Raw genomic sequence first — 17,125 nt, forward strand, 5'->3', positions numbered from 1 at the left:
TCAGTGCTCTGGTGTTTGTGCCTCTGTTCCTTACTAACCTCTCACTGATATCTGGCTTGACTTTTTCTCACAGCAGGGATTACGGACGGGAACCTTTGTGCGTCTGGTTTCTATAAGCAGTGAAATGCTCTGACTAAGCAGCAAATATTTCTTTGAGACTTATGTGGAGGATTAACTACTCCTGTTTGTGTGACATGTTCCAGTGTTTCCTGCCAAAGTTCTTTATCACTTTCAGTTGCTGTTTGGGTTTTTGTTTTTTCAAGGGTTTCCTGGCTGTTTGATTCACATTAAGCAAATCCTTAGTTTTAGTTCTCCAAGTTTGTTCAAAAGAAGAAAAAAATTACCTCTTACTAGGATGTGTGTTCCTATTCTTTGGTTCATTGCTGCATGCCGCAATTTGACTTAATTTTGTAATTTCTGGTTGTCTCCTCAATAGCTGCCTGAATAGTAGATAAGACTCGACTGCTTTTTCTCTGTTTAATTTGAATATCAATCAGGCTATGTCTGTTATGTGGAGCAGTCCGTCATTAATTGCAGTTAACTGTATTTAGTTGTTCCCTGTATGGAGTTCTAAGAATCAGTTGTTACCTTCAGCCAGCAATGTCCTATCTGGTCAAAGCTGTACGGTTCAGTTTGTGGCTGTCCTACCAAATTTGATGGGCACACTGTTCCTACATGAGTTACTCATCTGGCTTGCCATATTCAGGATATTTACATTTTTTTTTTTTTGTTACAGAACCTACTGCTGCCAAACAAGTTTTGTAGCTGATTCAGAGCTGGCCGAGTTGCACAGTTTTTTTTTTTTTTTTTTTTTTTTTTTTCCATTCAGCTGTGATTTGCTTCACATATAGGGCACAGTTCCTATATCTTCCTGGGCTTGTCAGCTCATGTGTGTGCAGTTGTCTACCTGGGTTGTAAATAGCTCCGACCACCTAGGTTGTGTTTTTGCACCCACTGGCACAGTTGCTCAGGGGCACCAGTATTATGCACAAGATGGTGGCAACCACTGATGTCTCTCTTGCTCTACCATCACCTCTCTGTTGTGTAGTTGCAACTGCTCAGTTTAAGCAGGCACCTATTTTCTGTGTGTGCAACAAACACATGGGTTGCACAGTACTGACATTTCATAGATGTGACAATTATCTTATACGGTTGCACAATCGGCTGTGCAGCTGAAATGGCTAAATTTCTTAATCTCCTGCAGTCGCGTACATGTCCTAGCGTTCCAAGCCACTTGTATAGCGCTGTACAGCACCAGCTGCCTGGATATCACAATTCCATTGACTGTACGGCCCAGTTATGGAAGTTGTGTGTGGCAGTTTCAAACCTGCCTGTGTGGCATCAAATGTTCCTGCTGTCTGTGCTGCATTGGATGTGGCATCCTAGACAGCATGTCATTCCATAAGTGGGGCATCGGAGTCTGCGTCTCACTTATTTCAAGTTATTTAGTTTTTTGTATATTTTTTTTAATTAAGGTCTCGTGATATTTTCTTTTGAGGACCAGTATTTATTTTTTTCCCATAAGTGCATGTTATATTGCATGCAAAATCCACAGATACGGTTTCAGAGGCAGTGGCCACCTGTTGTCACCAGTTACCACAGCTACTCCCATCACTGCCACCGGCCATCGTCTCTTAACGCCTGCTCTAGCTACTGCAGTTACATGTATAACATCTCTTAATGAATTTACTTAGTGTGTGGCTGTTTCAGTAGACTCTTCGCTGGTTTTGGTGGCTGACAAGGTGCCTCATCTACTATTTAGTACAGTTCCGCTGATCCCTCATAAAGCTCAGGTTATACAAGGCACCTACTTTGTGCGAATCTACGTTCTAGCTGTTTTGCACAGCTAACTTGATAGCACTGGCATTAGCCACCGCTGTTATACAACTGCAAAAAATCTCTAATATTGTGGCTTTATTCTTGGACGAATAAGCTCCCATTATGAGTTGTCCTGTCCGAGTTCCTTGGGACCCTTATGCCCACCTCTTGCTCTCACAATGACATTTGTTTTCATGTCTGAATAGAGCACTCTTTGACACTAGATTAGTCAGTAGCTATGCTCATTGGTGGCCCTCATTCTCAGCAGAGGGTGCTTCTTCATTTTCCTTGGTTGTCGTATATGTAGGTAAGAAAGCACTGTGGTTTTTCAGCCCCTGATAGCTTTCTTCCTTTATTTTTTTTTCTCTGGATATTCAACTCCTCCAGAACTTCCATTCTAGTTATAATCTCTCTTGTCGTCCCCCTTCTCCTCCACTGCTAACTCCAGGCTTCACTCCTTTTCTCTTGCGGCACCTTATGCCTGGAATAAACTTCCTGAACCTATACGTCTAGCTCCATCTCTACCTGTTCTCAAATCTATGCTGAAACCCCACCTTTTCACTGCTGCCTTTAGCTCCTAGCCGATACTCAGTTGCCCTCCCCTTGTCCCTTCCCTCCTTCTCACCCATTACTTCCCTCACCCGTAACTGTCTTGTCTGTCTGTCTATTTAGATTGTAAGCTCTTTTGAGCAGGGACTGTCTCTTTATGCCAACTCTCTTGGCTCTAATCCTCGACTTCTCTTCACCACATTGAACTCTCTCCTCAAGGTGCCCCCTCCCCCAACTCCCCCTTCATTATCTCCTCAGACCCTTGCTGAATTCTTTCACAACAAGGTTCAAAAGATAAACCTTGCTTTCTCTACCTCACCACCTCTCCCTCCACTAGTCCGTTCCCCTCTCTCTCCTTCCCCTCATTCCCTTTCCTCCTTTCCTGAAGTTACTATTGAGGAAACTACACTTCTCCTTTCTTCCTCAAAATGTACTACCTGTTCCTCTGATCCCATTCCCACCCACCTTCTTAATGCCATCTCTCCTGCTCTTATTCCTTTTATCTGTCACATTCTCAACCTCTCACTTTCCACTGTGACTGTCCCTGCTGCCTTTAAACATGCTGTGGTCACACCTCTCCTTAAGAAGCCTTCACTTGAGCGTGCTGTTCACCGCCACTGCCTTGATTTTCTCTTCTCACATGCTATTCTTGACCCACTACAATCTGGTTTTTGCCCTCTCCACTCAACCGAAACTGCGCTTACTAAAGTCTCCAATGACCTATTATTGGCTAAATCCAGAGGTCAATATTCCATCCTCATTCTTGATCTTTCCGCTGCTTTTGACACTGTCGATCACAGCATACTTCTCGATACCCTGTCCTCGCTTGGATTCCAGGGCTCTGTCCTTTCCTGGTTCTCTTCCTACCTCTCCCTCCGCACCTTTAGTGTTCACTCTGGTGGATCCTCTTCTACTTCTATCCCTCTGCCTGTCGGCGTACCTCAGGGTTCTGTTCTTGGTCCCCTCCTCTTTTCTATCTACACTTCTTCCCTTGGTTCATTTATCTCATCCCATGGCTTTTCCTACCATCTCTATGCTGATGACTCCCAAATCTACCTTTCTACACCTGATATCTCACCTTGCATCCAAACCAAAGTTTCAGCGTGCTTGTCTGACATTGCTGTCTGGATGTCTCAACGCCACCTGAAATTAAATATGACCAAAACCAAGCTTCTCATCCCCCCCCCCCCCCCCAAACCCACCTCCCCGCTCCCCCGTTTTCTATTTCTGTTGATGGCTCTCTCATTCTCCCTGTCTCCTCAGCTCGAAACCTTGGGGTCATCTTTGACTCTTCTCTCTCCTCTGCTCATATCCAGCAGATTGCCAAGACCTGTCGTTTCTTTCTTTACAACATCCGTAAAATCCACCCCTTTCTTTCCGAGCCCTCTACCAAAACCCTCATCCACACCCTTGTCACCTCTCGTTTAGACTACGGCAATCTGCTTCTTGCTGGGCCTCCCACTTAGTCACCTCTCCCCTCTCCAATCGGTTCAAAACTCTGCTGCCCGTCTCATCTTCCGCCAAGGTCGCTTTACTCATACTACCCCTCCTCAAGACCCTTCACTGGCTCCCTATCCGTTTTCGCATCCTGTTCAAACTTCTACTAACCTATAAATGTACTCTCTCTGCTGCTCCCCAGTATCTCTCCACACTTGTCCTTCCCTACACCCCTTCCCGTGCACCCCGCTCCATGGATAAATCCTTCTTATCCATTCCCTTCTCCACTACTGCCAACTCCAGACTTCGCGCCTTCTATCTCGCTGCACCCTACGCCTGGAATAAACTTCCTGAGCCCCTACGTCTTGCCCCATCCTTGGCCACCTTTAAATCTAGACTGAAAGCCCACCTCTTTAACATTGCTTTTGACTCGTAACCACTCGCCTCCACCTACCCTCCTCTCTTCCTTCCCGTTCACATTAGTTGATTTGATTTGCTTACTTTATTTATTTTTTGTCTATTAGATTGTAAGCTCTTTGAGCAGGGACTGTCTTTCTTCTATGTTTGTGCAGTGCTGCGTACGCCTTGTAGCGCTATAGAAATGCTAAATAGTAGTAGTAGTAGTCTCTTGTAACCAGAGCTAATATTGTGATGTCATAATGCCTCAGGCCACCAATAAGAGCCAACCTCATCAGTGATGTCACAATGGCTTGATTGTCCTATACTTGGCTCACTTTTATTACATAGCTCTTTGAGCAGGGACTGTCTTCCTTCTATGTTTGTGCAGCGCTGCGTACGCCTTGTAGCGCTATACAAATGCTAATAATAGATGTGCCTGTGTCTTAGGCTATTGCCTTCAAAGACTTTTTCAAAGAAGACATCAGTTGGGTTTGTTTCTTGGTCCACATCTCTTCCATGATCTGTCTATGGTATTTTCCATTATTCGTCCTTATGGGACTCTCGTCCTTCTCTTCCATACCTTTGTCTTTCCAGAGCCCTTCTGATTGCTCTTGGTTCTTTCTACTTAGGTACCTCTTGAAAGCACCTTTAAGGCTATTCCAGTTTATCTGTCAGTTTACTAGACTGGGGAGATCAATGATGCATTTATTTGCAAAATTCTTTTTTTGTGTGTTCAGATCTTTTAATCCACGCCCTATGTTGGGGACACTGCTTTGCTACATCCGATTTGTCTTGACTGGTCTGATAGGATGCTATGGAAGGAAAAGTTGTATCTTACCTGATAACATTCTTTCCTTTAGTCTTAGCAGCAGACCAGTCTAGAATCCCTCCCTGGTTGGTTGATTTTTATTTTGCTTACAAGTTTATATATTTCAGATATTTGTTTCACAGTTTGGTATACTACCTCTTTCAAACCATGAAGCGAGGCGGTTCACAAGGTATTTGTACTGATTTGTACATCTTTCCTAACCTATTGTATGTCAGGGTCTCCTGACTTGGTGAAATATCTGCATGTGAGAGTATATGCCTCACTAGCTGGTAAGGTTATGACCTGATTGTCACTTTGGTCTCAGTTTCAATATTGGCCATCAAGCGGATTATGAGCACCAATGCTTGGCTATTCGAAATACTAAACATTCTATTCTGCATAATACTCTTAAGGAGTGAATCACAAAAACCTTATTTTCTTCTGCCTCTATCCTCTGGTGGAGGGACACAACCCATTTGTCTGGACTGGTCTGATAGGACTAAAGGAAAAAGTTATCAGGTAAGACATAAATTCCATCTACAACATTGGAGTTGTCAAAGCTTCAGCTGTCTTGCCATCTGTAAAGGCCACAGATTTGCTTACCCAGGACTTTTAAAATGGTAAAAATCTAGCTTTTTGAGCAGATGTTAAGGGTTGCTGATTCTGTTGCCTTTTCTATTTTTCCTGCTTTGATTCTCTTGCCTTTTACTATGTTGCACCTGTGGTATATCAGTTTTATAAGACTTTGCAACATTAAAGAGAAATTCTTGCTTACCAGAAAGGTGGTGTAGATGTGAGAGGATTTGAGGGACCTCAGTAAATCATTTAGTCCTCTTTCTATAGATAGACCAGGGCCTTAAGTTTCTGATATTTCATCCTACCTCACAGCTGTATCCCTTGATAAACGTCCTTGGGCAGAGCATAGGAAATCTTATACTGTAATACGAGACTATCCTTTTCCTAAGTGATATTGCAACTTTTAATCTTTGTTCAAAACTACATCAATCTGTATGAAAGTTTAGATTATGCTCTGATTTTGTTACAGGAGAAGCTAACATAATTGGAGAGAATGAAACTTACCCACAAGCCTTGCTGCATTGGAACCGGGCTGCCTCCCAAGGTGTGTTTTTAAGGTGGTCTCCTGAAGTGTGCTAAATCTTATTTCCAAAGGACCCTGGAATATTTAAGCAACCCATTGTATGCAGCACCAAGTGCTTGAATTGGACAAAAAGATATGCCTATAAGGTTTTCTATGTAGAAGACGATAGTGCACCATGCAAACTGACTAATCTCGGGCTTCCATATACATTAAGGCACCTATTTCTGGCTTGAGTTCCATATTTACATGTTAATATAGACCAGGGGTTCTCGACACAGTCCTTGGGATACACCTAACCTCAAATATCAGGTTTTCAAGATAACCCATTCCTTACCTCCATTGTATGACAATCTATCTCTTGTGTATTCATTTTGGGTAACCTGAAAACCTGACTGGCTAGGTGTGTCCCAAGAATCCCTGATAACAGACTGAAAAATAATAATGGGTCAGTTATTGTTCTACTGAATGAATATATGGCTTATGGGGATCCAAGTGGGTGGTAATATTCATTCTGCTTGATAGTCTGGTCTTTTTCAATTTTATTGAGCCCTGAATGTAGTATTTTGCACTCTGTGCTGCATTTCTAAGTGCAGCCACTAGCACCTTGAAAATGGGACAAAATGGTCAGGAGTGATGTGTTTTTAGCAGCGAGGGCCTATTACAGTCAACAGAGGCCAGCTGAAAGATTTAAAAATGTGCAAGAAGGAAAATTCAGAGATCAAATGTTTCAATAAACCAAGCCATGTAGAAAGATATATTTTGGTTACCAACACTACATGTATATGTGGGTTTTACTTTGGGGGGGGGGGGGGGGGGGGGGGGGGGGGGGGGGGGGGGGGGGGGACATGGTAAAGGAAAAATAGGTAACAGTGACAGAAGGCAGATGGAAGATCCTATTATACCAGAAGTCCATAGCAGGAACGCAGTTTTTGGTAATGTGATGACATTTGATCCAGTTGCCACAGAACCACACACCTCTCGTAGTGCATGTGACCAGTGGTGTGCTGGTAGATTTTTAACAGGCTCTTTCCCTGGTCCACCTCTATGCCCCCCCCCCCCCCCCCCCAAAAAAAAAAAAAAAGAAATTGCAGAGCTGGCTATGCCTGGGGAGGGGGGGGGGGGGCAGTACATTACCCTTTCCAAGAGAAATGCTTCCAGGTTCCAATTTTAATTCATTTTTAATGTGGGATAAAATGCTATAAACAGAAACTCTGAACGCTGAGCACCTGATTCTCATAACATGTCTGTTTTTTATAAACCCTTTACCAGGATGAAAAAAAAATCTCTGCACCAATATAACAGGGTTAGGGTGTCTCTATAACCAGCCTCTCCAGATGACACACCGATTTAAAATATATAACAAATTACTCTACCTATGAAAAGTTATTCCCTTATTACACTTCCTGTGTGTGTATGCACAAGCCAGCATGTTTGAAAATTCAGCTTTTTTTTTTTTTTTTAATCCTTATCTGTTCCCTTCTCCACTACTGCCAACTCCAGACTTCGCGCCTTCTGTCTCGCTGCATCCTATGCCTGGAATAAACTTCCTGAGCCCATACGTCTTGCCCCATCCTTGGCCACCTTTAAATCTAGACTGAAAGCCCACCTTTTAACATTGCTTTTGACTCGTAGCCACTTGTAACCACTCGCCTCCACCTACCCTCCTCTCCTCCTTCCTGTACGCATTAATTGATTTGCTTACTTTATTTTTTGTCTTAGATTGTAAGCTCTTTGAGCAGGGACTGTCTTTCTTCTATGTTTGTGCAGCGCTGCGTACGCCTTGTAGCGCTATAGAAATGCTAAATAGTAGTAGTAGTAAATATAGTGTCCAGTCCTCACCCCACCTCGCCTCTTCGAGACCTTCTCCCGCTTCCCCGGTGAAAATTTATTCCATTATTATACTTCCTCTGAACACATCCGTATTCACAAGCCGGCATGTTTGAAAATATTTTTTTGAGAACCCTCCCTACAGTCCCCTTCCCACTCTCCTCCCCGCTCCCCCATATCCCGAGCCACACTGTCCCAGCACGTACCTAAACGCAGGCAGCCACCCTGGTTGTCTAATCTATTCTTCGGGGCCCAAGCAGGAAAGATCTCCAGTCTTTCCTGCCCACTGCCGGCGCTAACCCTCCACTCATGCCGCATCATCTTTAAAATGGCTGCTGAGACTTACAAGGGCAGCCTCGCAAGACTTGAAAGTCTCGGCAGCCATTTTTAAAGAGATGCAGCAGTAGAGGGTCGGTGCCAGCAGCTGGCAGAAAAGACTGGGGATCTTTCCTGCCCAGGCCCTGAAGAATCCGTTAGACCACCATGGTGGCTGCCTTAACGGCTTTAGGTATGTGCTGAGACCCACAGCTCGGTGGGGAGGAGAGGTGCTGTGAACCAGCTCACCCTGCCTCAACAACCGGTTCGCAAGATGTCAGAATTAACCGGCTCGTGCAAGCCAGCTGCAGTACACCACTGCTTGTGACTCTAGTGGTGTAATATATGCCATTATTTGCCTTTGTGACTTATCTATGTAGGCAGATCTAGTAGACCAATAAAATTACGATTAAATAAGCATAGCTCACATCTGAATTGCAAAGTTGCAAATGTGACATTGCTTGACCATTGGTATTCCAATGGCCATTTGTTTTCCCAATATCAGATGGCGGATTATAGGGATGGGAGGGTGGGGATATAGAAAAATTTAATTTGAAAGAATGATGGATCTATTTGTTAAGATACCAAGCATCCCACAGGTTTGAATTTCAAAATTGATTATTGGTTTGAGCTGAAAGATGATTGTCGGTGATGCAGATTTCTTTAGTCGGTGTCCTCGCTCCTCAGACGGCATTTTGAAAATGATTTGCTTGGAGTAAGGCTGAGGCAAACTGAGGTGAGACTGAAAAGGTCAATATTGGACCTGTGGCTTCATGCAAGTTTCCAAAACATGGACTATATTGGTGATCCTGAATGAGAGTGAACCATGTGAAAATTATACAAGTTGGTTGTAAGTTTTTAGAAATAAGTTTTGTAAGAATTATCTGGAATTGTCATCTGTCCAAATGGGATGTGGCTGAGGCATTTAACAGTGGCGTTATCCCCATGTGGTGTTCATTGTAGAGGTGTTGGGCTAAGCAGTTTGGATTCTGTACCTGCCCCCACCATTTAGAAGATTGTTTTGACTTGTCAGACATTTCCCTTCATCTGGGCTTCTTACTCTCCCATTCCAACCAACTTCCCTTCCCCCTGTAACTCTAGGGAGCTGCTGCTTTTAACAGTTTAGTAATTCCCACTATAATGGGGGACTACAGTCTTTAACACGTTATAAAGGTATCCTATATTTAGGATACACTAGAAAGAGACCACTAAGGGGTGAAGGGAAGAGTTAAGCATGGTGTAATACAGAAACACATTGTATGTAGTCTGTTGAACTATAGTTGAAGGCAAGAGGCTGGTGAATGACCAGAAACTTAATGAAATGCATCCTAAATTGTAGCTTTAGACTTTTTTGTACACGTTTTGAAACGTATATTTGAAGACTGCCTTGTTCTTTGTAAATAGGTTACATGGTAGCCAGAATCAAGCTTGGGGATTACCACTTCTATGGCTTTGGTACTGATGTGGACTACGAGACTGCATTTATTCATTATCGAATGGCGTCAGAGCAGCAGCACAGTGCTCAGGCAATGTTTAACCTGGGATACATGCACGAGAAGGGACTGGGCATCAAGCAGGTGAGTAGAACTGGGGGGGGGGGGGGGGGTGGACTCAGAACAATGACTGAAATTTTGAGTTTGGGAGAGATTCGTCAAGAGACGGGGATGAATTGCTGATCTGCTGCTAGTGATCTGTAACCTGTCGTTAAAATCATAATACCTGAAGACTGGAGGGTGGCCAATGTGGTTCGGATTTTTTTTTTTTTTTTTTAAAGGGTTCCCGGGGTGGTCAGGAAATCACAAACCAGTAAGCCTGACTTCAGTGCCGGGCAGAATATTGAACTATTACAAAACGCGTAGCCAAATATGGTTTAATTGGGACTGTCGGCATGGATTCAGCCAAGGGAGGTCTTGCCTCACCAATTCATTTCTTTGAAGGCGTGGATAAAGGTGAGCCGGTTGATGTAGTGTATCTAGATTTTCAGATACCTTTTGACAAATTGCCTCCTATCCTATGACTCCTTAATTTTCTCAAGTCTCTCACGTGTTAATGTCTTAATGTGGGTTAGGAATTGGTTGTTGGGACAGAAAACAGAGGGTTATGGTTAAATAGCCATTTCTCTCAATGAAGGAGGGTGAATAGTGGACTGCCACAGGGCTTTGTACTGGGACTGCTAGTATTTAACATTTTATAAACAATCTGGAAATTGGAATGGCAAGTGAGGTGGTTAAACTTGCAGATGGCATGAAACTTGTTCAAACTTGTAAAAACACATGCGTATTACGAAGAATTCCAGGAAGACAGACTGGGTATCCAAATGGCAGATGAAATTTAATGTGGACAATTGCAAACTGATGCACATTAGGTAGAATAATCCAAGTTATAGTTTTCTGATGCTAGGGTCCACCTTAGGAATCAGCATTCAAGAAAGGCGTGTCATTTTAGTCAATATGCTGACATCTGCCCAGTGTGCGACAGCAGGCCAATAAAGCAAACTGGATGCTAGGAATTATTAGGAGAGGGATGCAAAATATGATCAAAAATATTGCCTCTACACTCCATGGTGTGACATCATCTTGAGTATTGCGTTCAGTTCTCCATATCTCAAAAAAAAAAAAAAAAATGGCGGAATTAGAAAAGGTTCAAAGAAAAGCAACCAAAATAATAGAGGGGATGGAACTGCTCCCATGTGAGAGAAGGCTAAAGAGGTTAGGGCTCTTCAGCTTGGGAAAGAGACGGCTGAGGGGGGGGGGGGGGGGGGGGAAATAGAGGTTTATAAAATCACGGGGGGTGTAGAGCGGGTGGAAGTGAGTCGTTTTTTTTCACTCATTCAAAAAGTACAAAGACCGGGGTCATTTAATTGTATGGCAATACTTGTAAAACAGGAGAAAATATTTTTTTTCACTCTAAGAATAGTTAGCAGTTAGTATATCTGGGTTTAAAAAATTTGACAAGTTCCTGGAGGAAAAGTCCATAGTCTGTTGAGGTAAACATGGGGGAAGCCACTACTTGCCCTGGGAATGGTGCTATTAATTGTTTTGCCAGGTACTTGTGACCTGGATTGGCCACTGCTAGAAGCAAAATACTGGGCTAGATGAACCATTGGTCTGACCCAGTGTGGCTATTAATGTTCTTATGCTCCCTTGAGCTTCTAGCTTAATCAGAGCTGGCTCTGGACTCCTTTTCTTCTAACCTTCATTGCATCTACCTAGGAATTTTTCCACTATGTTGCATCTCCTTCAAACAACCAATAATTGTAGTGATAGTCTTGGCCCATGGGCAACAGACAACTCTAGGTAGTTCCTCCAGGTGACGACCCAGGGTCTGACCAGCTCAAGCACACAAGCCTCGGCTAGAACAGCATCAATGACAGTTTGGGCAGCAGATGGCCTAAGGTAGGAATTGAATCCAGGTCATGCCACCAGGCTGGCTCCACATTTAGTAATTTCCAGTGTAAAAATTTTACCCACTTAATCAGCTGTCTGAAAATTAGCCACCCTGTAGGCAGGGAAATATTCCTAGCAGTAGAGTTAGGGTGTGGGCTTTGCTACAACACATGGACTTCTTATATTTTATAATCCAAGCACCCAAGCTTTAGTCCAAAAAAAAGTGCGAGTGTGTGTTGGGCAATTTTCAAAGTAAAACTACATAGGGGAAGGGGAAATGGGACTTGATATACCGCCTTTCTGAGGTTTTTGCAACTACGTTCAAAGCGGTTTACATATATTCAGGTACTTATTTTGTACCAGGGGCAATGGAGGGTTAAGTGACTTGCCCAGAATCACAAGGAGCTGCAGTGGGAATTGAACTCAGTTCCCCAGAAAGTCCACTGCACTAGTAGCCTGCCCTTGCAGATCAGCAACGCGGCCGCACAGGCTTCTGTTTCTGTGAGTCTGACGTCAGACTCACAGAAACAGAAGCCTGCACGGCTGCGTTGGTGATCTGCAAGCACAGGCTTCTACATGGAATGTTGCTAGTGGAATAGCAACATTCCATCTAGAATCTCCAATAGTAGCAACATTCCCATGTAGAATCTCAAATAGGGAAAGGGAAATGGGACTTGATATACCACCTTTCTGAGGTTTTTACAACTACATCCAAATCAGTTTACATATATTCAGGTACTTATTTTGTACCAGGGGCAATGGAGGGTTAAGTGACTTGCCTAGAGTCACAAGGAGCTGCAGTGGGAATCGAACTCAGTTCCCCAGGATCTAAATCCACTGCACTAACCACTAGGCTACTCCTCCACTAGCAACATTCCATGTAGAAGTCGGCCCTTGCAGATCACCAATGTGGCCGCGCAGGCTTCTGCTTATGTGAGTCTGACGTCAGACTCACAGAAACAGAAGCCTGCGCAGCCTTGTACATGGAATGTTGCTAGTGGAATAGCAACATTCCATGTAGAATCTCCAATAGTAGCAACATTTCATCTGGAATCTTAAATAGGGAAAGGGAAATGGGACTTGATATATCGCCTTTCTGAGGTTTTTGCAACTACATTCAAAGCGGTTTACATATATTCAGGTACTTATTTTGTACCAGGGGCAATGGAGGGTTAAGTGACTTGCCCAGAGTCACAAGGAGCTGCAGTGGGAATCGAACCCGGTTCCCCAGGATCAGTCTGCTGCACTAACCACTAGGCTACTCCTCCACTGGACTTTGTAGGTATGCAGGCAGTATGAAGAACATTGAGCTATGATTATGCTTTACACATTCTCTACTGATTATCACAAATAAGACAGAGGACTGTAAAGCTGGAAGAGAACGATTGACATGCTACTGTTTGTGAATTGGGTTGGATAATGTCTTTTATTGGAATATCAGTGATCTTATTTTGTAATTGTGTAGTTTGATTTTGAGAAGTCAGCACTCAAATCTTGTATATCTGGGTATTGACTGACTCTCTTGTAATTCTATCACTGCAGGATATCCACCTTGCCAAACGCTACTATGACATGGCAGCTGAAGCCAGCCCAGATGCCCAGGTTCCTGTCTTTCTGGCGCTTTGTAAACTTGGAATGGTTTACTCCCTGCAATACGTACATAATACCAATGTGAGTAATGGTGAAAGTAATGAATCCCTGCATCTCTCCCTGCTTTCCAGAGACACTGAGCATAAATGCTTCCCTGCCAAACGTTCTGCCCTTAATGAGCCCAGGCTTACTTTTCAATGATGGGCTGTTGATCCTCAATTACTGTAAACTTTGTTCTCTCCACTGTGGGGGTAACTTAAGCCTTTATTTATAAAACAGTATTTTATGAACAGAAGTAGGCACTTTGTGAACCCACTCTTATGCAATTTGGTAAGTATATGGTAGCAATGCATAGTGTGTATGTTGCATGGTGTTCCTGATTGCAAAGTACAAGCATGTGCTGTAAAATATGCATGTAATTTTGCATAGTTAGGCAGTTTTAAATCTACTTTCTGGTGGTGTAATTGTATAAAAGCACGTAGGTTCATATATTGAAATCGTCTTCCCTGCCTAGACACCGTTATAAAATAGCTGTCTTTGTGTCCTGTATCTTTTGTTGCCTCTCTGTGGACTCTTGGGCTACTGAGAAAAATATTTTTATTATAGAGATCAAAATGCTACTTAAGGGAACTCCATGTTATGAAATATCAGAATGTATTATTTGGCATTGTTCATGCCTTCCAGCAGGTGGAGCCTGAGAACGCCCAACTCTCATAAGAGCCCTGGCTAGCTAAAGATGGTTTCAGTAGACTCCAGACAAAGTGGTGAATCCCTTCAGTCTCTTACTATTTTCCTTTTTTTTTTTTTTCTCTCTCTTCCCGGAGATTTAAAAAAAAAAATTTGTGAAATCAGTGTTGGGGGGGGGGGGGGGGGGGGGGGGGGGGGGGTTGTCACTGCAGTGTTACTTTTAGTTGCTGAGGCCCATGGAGGTACTTGAGCAGCCTCAGGGATGTCCCTCCCCCATCGCTGCCTCCTGATTTGGCTTTTGTGCAGTCGGCAGCCTGCTTAATTCAGTGGTTCAAGGATGCTGCCACCATCTGCAAACCTTAGTAGAAGGGAGTTTTGGCTGACTTCAGATGAGGTCTTCAGCTCATGGAGCTTGGGAGATCCCCCACCAGCTACAGCAAGGGTCGGAACTAGTGTTAGACATGCTAGGGCCCTGGATAGAAAATAAAGCACACCCCCCCCCCCCCCCCCCCCCCCAGTTCCCTCTCTTCACTGCCTTCCCTCCAGTCTTCTCACCTACCATTAACAATCACACTGACAGACCCTTACCAAGGGATCACAAATTAGAAATAAAAATTTGTATGCAAAAACTGAACTTGGAACCTTGCCACATACTGCAACAGTGGAGAAATGTCTCGTTTTCTACTGAACACAATTAAAATGACATCTGCTATGCACGTTTCACAAGCTAACATATTTCAGTTAAATTCAAAATAAAATGCCTTTTTTCCTTTGGTCACTTTTTTTCCATTTTGGTTCTGGTTCCTCTCTTCCACCTTCCTGTCTTCTGTTAATTCTTTTTCATAAGCTGCTTCATTTCTTTTCTCCACTCTCATTGCATTCCCTCACGACACTTTCCTCGGACATTGATCTTTCCATTTTAGCCCTTTCCTTTTTTTTTTTTTTTTTTTTTCTTTCCTTCTCTGTCCACCAAGATTTCACCCTCTAACCCCTTTCCTTTTTACTTTTCAGATGCCTATCAGGTTTCCATCTCCTTCCACCCACTAGCTCTCCTATTCCCCCATCTCGATCCTTCCCCAGTCTTCCATTCCCTTCCATCTTCAATCTGCTCCCCATTATCATATTTCTACCCCCTGTAATCACTTTCCTCCTCTTGTTCATTTCCTTACCCCTCCCACATGGTTCCATCATCCGTGTCTTCCTCCTTCCAACCCTTCTAGCCCAGCATTAGCTTCCTCTTTCTCCTTGCCCCACACCTTCCAGCATCTTCATGTCCCTTCTCTTTCATCTTGCCCCTTCCCCTGGGGGCAAGCATTTCGCCCTCTTCCGCCTCCTCCCATACTCCAGTATTTCTCCCTCTCTCTTCTACCCCTGGATCCAACATCTCCCTCCTTTCCCCTCCTGTGCAGCATCTCTCCTTCCTTCTCCTCCACCCTCATGTTCAACATCATTCCCTCTTTTCCTCTTCCTATCTGTTCCATTGTCCACCATCTCTCACCCTTGCATCCCAAGTCTAACATCTCCCCCCCCCCCCCCCAATGCAGCATTTCTTTCTCCCTCCACCCCCATGTCCAACACTTCTCCTTCCTCCAACACTTCTTTTTTTTTATCCTTCACCCCTGCTGTGCTGCATCTCTCCTTCCCTCCCCACCCTACATCCAACAATATCCTACTACATGTCAGCAATGATCCCTCTTCTACCTGCCCATGCAGCATCCCTCCTTCTCCCACCCCTGATACACACACACACCTCCTCCAGCCCTGCTTATGTTCAAAGGATGCAGGTTTAGTTTTATCAGCTTCTGGTCAGATTGTGGGAGGTTAGAGGTGGCACACATGACTCTTTTGAGCAGTTTCCAATGTAATCAGAAGGCGATAAATCTTTTAAAATATGCCTCAGCCACTGTACAATGGCAGCATGTAATGGCCAAACTCTGGCTTCATGAGTAGCTGGTTCCAGAAGAACCCAAGAACTGTTTGTCTAGGCTAAATGAGGAGGTCCTGCATAATTGGGGAAAACCCTCAGGTGACTTGCAAGGGCAGGGATTGCTCGTTAATTATTTCTCATTTATAACTCACTTTTCCTTTGGAACTACAGTAACCCAAATGATCAGGAGAAAACTGAAAGCCAAAAAAAAAAAAAAAAACTTCACAATCCAGTACCAGAATTATGGCATTTTGAGCGGAGCAGATTTGCTGCTAACCTTATTACATTCTTCTTTTCAGGTGAAGGATATCTTCTCCCAGGTTGATATGGACCAACTTCTGGGGCCTGAATGGGACTTGTACCTCATGACCATCATTGCATTGCTACTAGGTACTGTGATAGCCTACAGGCAGAGACAACACCAGGTAGTCCCCCGGCCAGCAGCCCAGGTTCAGCATCCAGCTCAAGCACACCAAGAGCCTCAGCCAGAACAACAGCAGCACGAGCCCCAGCAGCAGTGAGAAACTGAATTCCCCTTCCCAGATCATTATGGTCCTGCTGATTTAGGATGAACAATTCCCAGGTCTTCATGAGGGAGAAAAAACTCCTTCAGTTCATTCTGCTGCTTGGTTAGATGCCTTTATCAGGTCAAAAATACGTACTTCTTAATGAGACTATGCTGAATTTTTCAGCAATGTGTTGGAATGAGACTGTTCACTGGCTTTTCTAATTCTTCAATGAAACGTGTGTGCAGTTTTGCAAGCAACGCCTGTGTGGTTACCTTGCACAGCCCTTCTCTTCCAGAGTGCAAGGGTCTTTGGATTTTCTGTTTGTGCGGGCTTCGTTTACAGCCCATGGGAACTGATCAACCATGTCAAATCAAATAAAAGACTTCCTGAGACCAGATGCTGTGTTTTGGTCTAAGAAAAATTAAGTCAGCCAGTGCGTAGCTGATGCAGGGTCTCTTATTCCATTCTTTTATTTTGTTGTAGCTGGTTGTTTCAGCATTTTACATGTTTGCAGTCGCTGCCTTCTGTAGCTCTGCTAAAGTAACCAGTCCATGAAGAAATGTTGCTTCTGCCAAGGTGAAATGTCATCAGTCTCGCAAGGCATTTCTGTAGCGGGCGTACCATGAGAACAGCTTTGAGTACAGAGGAGCTGTAGTGGACAGGTGAATTTTTTTTTGCCAGAGTCCAGGAGAGGATTGAGTTTTTTCTGAAGTTCAGAAGACTATAAAGAGTGGTTAAAATAGCTGGAGATAAAACAGAATTGACTTGGCTAAG

At 43.8% G+C, this 17,125-nt stretch overlaps 1 protein-coding gene across 1 annotated transcript in view; it reads left to right on the plus strand.

Moving 5' to 3' along the window:
• The window catches only part of SEL1L (SEL1L adaptor subunit of ERAD E3 ubiquitin ligase), an 87,405-nt gene extending 70,659 nt beyond the window's left edge, over positions 1-16,746 (plus strand). Inside the window, exons 18-21 of the mRNA XM_030214446.1 lie at positions 6,057-6,131; positions 9,657-9,829; positions 13,181-13,309; positions 16,142-16,746. Coding sequence (XP_030070306.1) covers positions 6,057-6,131; positions 9,657-9,829; positions 13,181-13,309; positions 16,142-16,363 — 599 coding nt within the window. The 3' untranslated portion in view covers positions 16,364-16,746. The remainder of the gene's footprint in view (positions 1-6,056; positions 6,132-9,656; positions 9,830-13,180; positions 13,310-16,141) is intronic.
• Positions 16,747-17,125: the final 379 nt, after the last annotated feature.

This window comes from Microcaecilia unicolor, chromosome 9, assembly GCF_901765095.1.
Source record: "Microcaecilia unicolor chromosome 9, aMicUni1.1, whole genome shotgun sequence".
Taxonomy (NCBI): domain Eukaryota; kingdom Metazoa; phylum Chordata; class Amphibia; order Gymnophiona; family Siphonopidae; genus Microcaecilia; species Microcaecilia unicolor.